Source organism: Lipotes vexillifer, unplaced genomic scaffold, assembly GCF_000442215.2.
Source record: "Lipotes vexillifer unplaced genomic scaffold, Lipotes_vexillifer_v1.1 scaffold1306, whole genome shotgun sequence".
Taxonomy (NCBI): Eukaryota; Metazoa; Chordata; class Mammalia; order Artiodactyla; family Lipotidae; genus Lipotes; species Lipotes vexillifer.
Genome location: NW_006786512.1, coordinates 308,052 through 313,917, shown reverse-complemented (window position 1 = coordinate 313,917; position 5,866 = coordinate 308,052). Strand labels below are relative to the sequence as shown.

The window sequence follows — 5,866 nt, the reverse complement described above, 5'->3', positions numbered from 1 at the left end:
GGATGGTTCCCAGGGGTCAGTGCTTGTCAGAACTCCTGGACTTCAGGAAACGCTCAAGAAATAAAAGCTGGCCGTTACTACTGTATTAGTTATCGCAATATATCTGCTTTTTCCACGAGACTGTAAGGTACTGGAGAACAGGAACTCCCAGCACCTGGCACAGTACGTGGCATGGTAAGCGAGACTAGCTGCCTGGGACCCTCGACGGCAGAGTGCAGAGTGGGAACAGGGGGCAGTCCAGCAGCAGCGCGTGTGACCCCGAGTGACGTAGGCGAGTGAGAATAAGCCTGTCCCGGCTGCGCACAAACTGCACTTCGGCGCCCACCCCGCGCCCCCTGCCGACAGGGGTCATCCTCTTCCCCCACCCCACCCCCATCCCGGCACCCCTCGGCGTCCGCTTTCTGTGTAATGGAGGACGCCCAGAGGTCGGGCAGAGGCTGTGCGCAGAGCCAGGGGAAGCCCTAAACGCCTGACCCAGGCCAGCGGTGGGGCAGAGGCCCGAAAGCAAGGCGCAGCAGACCTGTTCTCCAGAGCCGCTCGCTGTCTGCCAGAGGTCGGCAGCTGTTCGACCAAGGCTTACGGTAAGTACCCTGTGGTTTACACTATGGCAACAGAGAAAGGAGGGGTACCTAACTCAAAGGAAGTCGTTTCTGCCCTGGAGTCTCACTGTTCATGTGTACAATGGGAACTATGATTCCGTCCTTGCTTACAAGGCTTGTCACGAGGCTCCCAAGGGAGGAGACAGATAAAGGGCTGTCGCGACAACCTGGTGGGCATGGGATCCAAAACAGGAAGGTCTCAGCGACGGTGTTGGAACATAGAAGACCAGAGCAGAGACACTGTGCCCCCTTTCTTCCCCCATCCTTCTCTAGAAAACTGAAAGCAGAAAAGGGGAAAGAGGGTGCCCTGAGGTGGAGGAGGAATTTGGTTGCAAGGAAGCATGTCTATTACCCCAAACTCGGTCTGAGCCCCCCCTAAACTCCTCTCAAATCACTATGGAGAGGCATCCCCCTACTCTGAACTGTGGACAAGAGTGTCATTTCTCTACAGTACTGTCTCCCTGACTTTAGACCAAAGTGAGGAAATCGTTTGGATATTGTGATCTGATAATTAGGCAAACCCAGATTTGTGCCCAGATTATCAGAATTAACATCTCAGGTCTTTACTTGATTCTCCAAATGCAATTGTAAATTCTGCCTCTCTGTCCCTCTCTCTCTTTGCTCATTGCCTCCGGTCTTTTCTCCCACATACAAACAAGTCCCTTGTTTTGCAGTTAAAGGGGAACTGGGGTCATATTTCCTTCCAGGAAGATGCTATTTTCCAGATCTAGCTGACCTGGACTTCAGGCCATTAATGCAGGTTCTCACAGTTAATAAAATTAAACACATTTGCCACCATGAAAAAGTCTGGAGTACATGCTTGGGGTGGGAACAAAGGAGCAGAGAGAAGGCAAGGCTATGGAAATTAGATCTTTTATATTTCATTTTCAATAGGAAAACAAGTTTTTACCTAGGTCAAAACAGCTACCACCATAGTGACAGAAAGATTTGTAACTTGGTGTCAGGACACCAAAAAGCAATCTTGATTACATATCAAGAGGTTAAGTTTGAGACTGGGGCCCACAAAGCAGCAGGCTGAGCGCAATGCACTGATGAGGCAATGCGGCCTGAGGCGAGACCCACCTCCCGAAGCTTTCTAAACCAGCTCCCGCTTCTCCATGTAGGGGCCTTTTGTAACCAAGAGGAAGGCTGCAAACTAAATCCAGGAGGATTACGTTCCTCAGTATTCCACAGAGAGTGAGCTATGTGGATGCTGCAGTTTTAATTACACACTTGCTTTTTCTGAGGAAGAAAACCAAAGATATTTTTCAAAGTATTAACTTGTTTTCCATTAGGCAGTTGTTGTAACAAGTTCTTTCAGCAACGTGTTATGTCTTTAGAACGGGGTGCTTCAGATGGCGTGCACTAGCACAATTTTGTGGCTTTTAATTACTATTTTGTTCTTTTGGGGGGGTTCAGAGGCTGGCGCCTCGGCATGATTAGACCGTCTACTGGGCCCACCGCAATCACAAACACCTCCACCAGGTGGCGCCACAAGGCAGGAACTGCGGACTCCGGTAAAGGCGAGTGTCCCTCAACTCCGGGCCACGGTTTCCAACCACCAGGAAACAGAGATATAGAGGAAGTCGCCACTTCAGATTTAAAAGAAGAAATTGCAGTGATAGGGCCAAACAGCGTCCTAAAATGAAAAAACTGTAAAACAGGGTTAAGTGCATGAGATAAAACTTTTCTGTTTCTGTAAATTTAGCAAGATTTGTAGTATCGAGACAACACTCTCACCAAAGTATCATCCCATTTCCTTTTTCGTAAAAACATGTAATTTAAAGTTAGAACGAACTTGAAGGCCATCTGGTCAGTCCAACCTAGAGAGGAAATCCCCGGGATCGTTTTTCGGTTGTCAATTAGCCATCAAATACACGTAATTACTCAGAGTCTCGGTGTATCAGAAAAGTACAAGGGAAGATGCTTTCAAATATATCATTAGCAATACTACCTTTGAATTTATATAGCTTTTCTCTCAAGGAGCAAGGAAAATAGTTTAAATATTATCGAATTAATTGTCCTAATATCCCTGTGGGTTAGGAAGCAGGTATTATTATTATACCATTATATCAATGGACTATGTCAAGTGCCGAGTGGCTGACAACAGTAAATGCCAGACCCTTCGAGGAAAAGCGGAGATACAACTGGCCGGGCTCTCCGCACCGCTTTACTTTGATTAATGTTTGAAAGCTGACCCCGGACGTGAAAGTATGAATCACTGGAATTGGTCGACACTTATACACAGAGTGGGTTGGGAGACCCCATTTCTTCTTCTCGGAGGCGAAATGACAGTCTCCGTCTTCACGCCTTCTGTCCTCCTGCCATCGGTCACCCTGATTCCCCGCCCCCCCGCCTCCAGCCCCTCGCCTCGCAGCTCACACTCAGCAGCAGCCTGTCTGCACCCACGGCCACAGCAGCCGCAGCGCCAGCCCTGTGATTTCCCCCCCACACCCCCGCCCCGCGCCCGGCGTTCCGGAGCTCCAGAAGCCTTGTGGCTCGGCGCTTCTGATTGGCCGTTGCTAGGTGACGTCGCCTGAGCTCACGTGATGAGTGTTAAATGCCCACCCTGCGGGAGCCCGGCCCACAGACAATCGTAAAGCCGCTCGGGGCTGCTCACCTGCTCCCACCTCCTCCCGGAGCCCTGGCCAGGCCCCGCCACCCCTGCCCCCTCCACTGCCCGCCCCTCGCCCGAGCCCGCGCTGGGCAAGGCGCCGAGCGGCCCGAGAGGCGGAGAGAGGATGAGGCCGGAGGCAGCTGTCCCGAGCAGTGCACGGTGATCGCCTCCCCCGGAGGAGGAGTTGCCTAGACCATTGCCGCATTTCTTGTTTTCCTCTCCCCTCCCCCACTGTAATTACATTGGCTGCTGGAGGGGACAGGGAGAGACGGAGGAGGCGCCTCGCAACCCCCCTCGCGCCCGCCACCCCTGCTCTTTCCCGTCCCGGGCCAGGATGACTGGAGTCTTTGACAGTCTGGTGGCTGATATGCACTCGACCCAGATCACGGCCTCCAGCACGTACCACCAGCAACAGCAGCCCCCGAGCGGCGGCGGCGCTGGCCCCGGCGGCAGCAACGGCAGCAGCCTCCACAAGCCTCAGGAGTCGCCCACACTCCCGGTGTCCACAGCTACCGACAGCAGCTACTACACCAACCAGCAACACCCGGCGGGCAGCGGCGGCGGCGGCGGCGCTGGGGGCTCGCCCTACGCGCACATGGGTTCCTACCAGTACCACGCCAGCGGCCTCAACAACGTTCCTTATTCAGCCAAGAGCGGCTACGACCTGGGCTACACCGCCGCCTACACCTCCTACGCTCCCTACGGGACCAGTTCGTCCCCGGCCAACAACGAACCTGGTAAGCATAACTTTCGCGTCAAGGGTGCCAAGTCCGTCTAGTTCCTGGAATGGGTGGGATAAAAATATTTGGGACGGGGATCCATCTGGAGCCCTGGCCTTTCACACTGATTGCTTCCCGCTCGCCTCGCGCCCTTTACCCTCATCAACTTTCAATTGGCCGAGGGTCACCGGGTACGTCCCTCGGGTACCCGGGTACTCGGCTGGTGGGACCAGGTGGCCCCGGCGGCCGCCTCACAACAACCTCATTTCCCTACCACCTGCTGCTCCTTTCTTCCCCTGGTTTGCGCCTGTCTTCCCCTTCCCTGGAGGGGCCGACTCCCGGGTTCGCTGGCGGCGCGGGTCCGCGCGTTGCAAAGTTGTGCCTGAGCGCCGCGCAGCGTCTCCAAGAACCCGCCTCCCGGCTTAGGCCAAGTTTCACGCTGCTCTCCCGGCGGGCGGGGAACTCCTGGGCTCCCGCGGTTGCGCGGTTCTCACGATTCCATTTTATTGCAGAGAAAGAGGACCTCGAGCCTGAAATCCGGATAGTAAACGGGAAGCCAAAGAAAGTCCGGAAACCCCGAACCATCTACTCCAGTTTCCAGCTGGCGGCTCTTCAGCGGCGTTTCCAAAAGACTCAGTACCTGGCACTGCCCGAGAGAGCTGAGCTGGCGGCGTCTCTGGGCCTCACCCAGACTCAGGTGAGGGCTCGCGGCCTGGGAGGCACGAGTAGGGCGCTGGCCTGGGATGGCCAGGAAGCCGGCAGGTTTAGGACTATGTTTTTTAAAGTATTTTTTATAGTACTTTTAAGGATTTCGAGGCCCGCGCCTTGGGCGGCCTAAACTTCCACGCCCGAAGCTGAAATACCCCAGGGTGCCACCTCGTGTGAGAAAAGGATAGGACAGGGGTGGGCAGAAATCCGGTAGCAAGTTGTCCTTCCGCGTACTACTGATTAAGCGGGTAAAACAAGTGGCCCTCCTGACTCCCTCCGCTGTCACCATCACCTAAGTGCACACACATCAGCTCTCTCGGGTTTTTTGAGAATACCTCCCATTGGAGCAGGAACCGACAGACCCTCTGAGGCCGCAGCACGTGATCGGTTTACCTGACCAGGGTATCCACCTCTTAACCAGCTGTCTTCCTAAGCTTCCTCCCCTCCCCTGCCCCAGGCCGCGTTTCCTCCATTAATGCTCAGGTCCCTTTTCCACAAAGGTCAAAATCTGGTTCCAGAACCGCCGATCCAAGTTCAAGAAAATGTCTGCTTTTTATATTTTGATGCTCCTATGCCCCTTGGGACCAGCCCCCGGGGCCCAGCGCCTCGCCCCCTTGTGCTTCGCCGCCGGCCTCGGCGCCGACCTCCTGGGACTTCGGCGCGCCGCAGCGGATGGGGGGCGGCGGCGGCCCGGGCAGCGGCGGCAGCGGCGCGGGCAGCTCCGGCTCCAGCCCGAGCAGCGCCGCCTCGGCTTTCCTGGGCAACTACCCGTGGTACCACCAGGCCTCGGGCTCCGCTTCGCACCTGCAGGCCGCTGCGCCGCTGCTGCACCCGGCGCAGACCTCGCAGCCGCACCACCACCACCATCAGCACCACCACGGCGGCGGGGGCGCCCCGGTGAGCGCCGGGACGATTTTCTAACTCCCGGAGACTGCGCCAGAGACTGAGAGAGCAGGGACCAGTTATCCTTACTGCTCATCCCCAGAGCCATAGGGTCCCTCCGGCTGGCCCGATGATGCCACCCGCCGCTCCCGGAGGTGGCGGCCCAGGATGGCCTACCCCAGGCCCTGCTACCCTCGCGGGGCCACCGCGCGGCCAGGGACTGGAAGGCGTCTTCTCGCGCCACGGGCTCCTCTCGGAGAAACCCGGCATCCGCGGGAGAAACCCTGCCAAGGCCGCCTTTCCGACCTGAGCCCCGCCTCAGACTTGCCTCCCCTCCCCTC

At 56.3% G+C, this 5,866-nt stretch overlaps 1 protein-coding gene across 1 annotated transcript; it reads left to right on the top strand.

Annotated features, from left to right (window-relative positions):
• Positions 1 to 3,550: 3,550 nt before the first annotated feature.
• DLX2 (distal-less homeobox 2) lies at positions 3,551 to 5,564 on the top strand. Its single transcript, XM_007458839.1, is given in 4 exon segments — positions 3,551 to 3,953; positions 4,448 to 4,632; positions 5,144 to 5,200; positions 5,202 to 5,564. Coding segments are annotated over 4 exon segments (1,008 nt in total).
• The last annotated feature ends 302 nt before the right edge of the window (positions 5,565 to 5,866 follow it).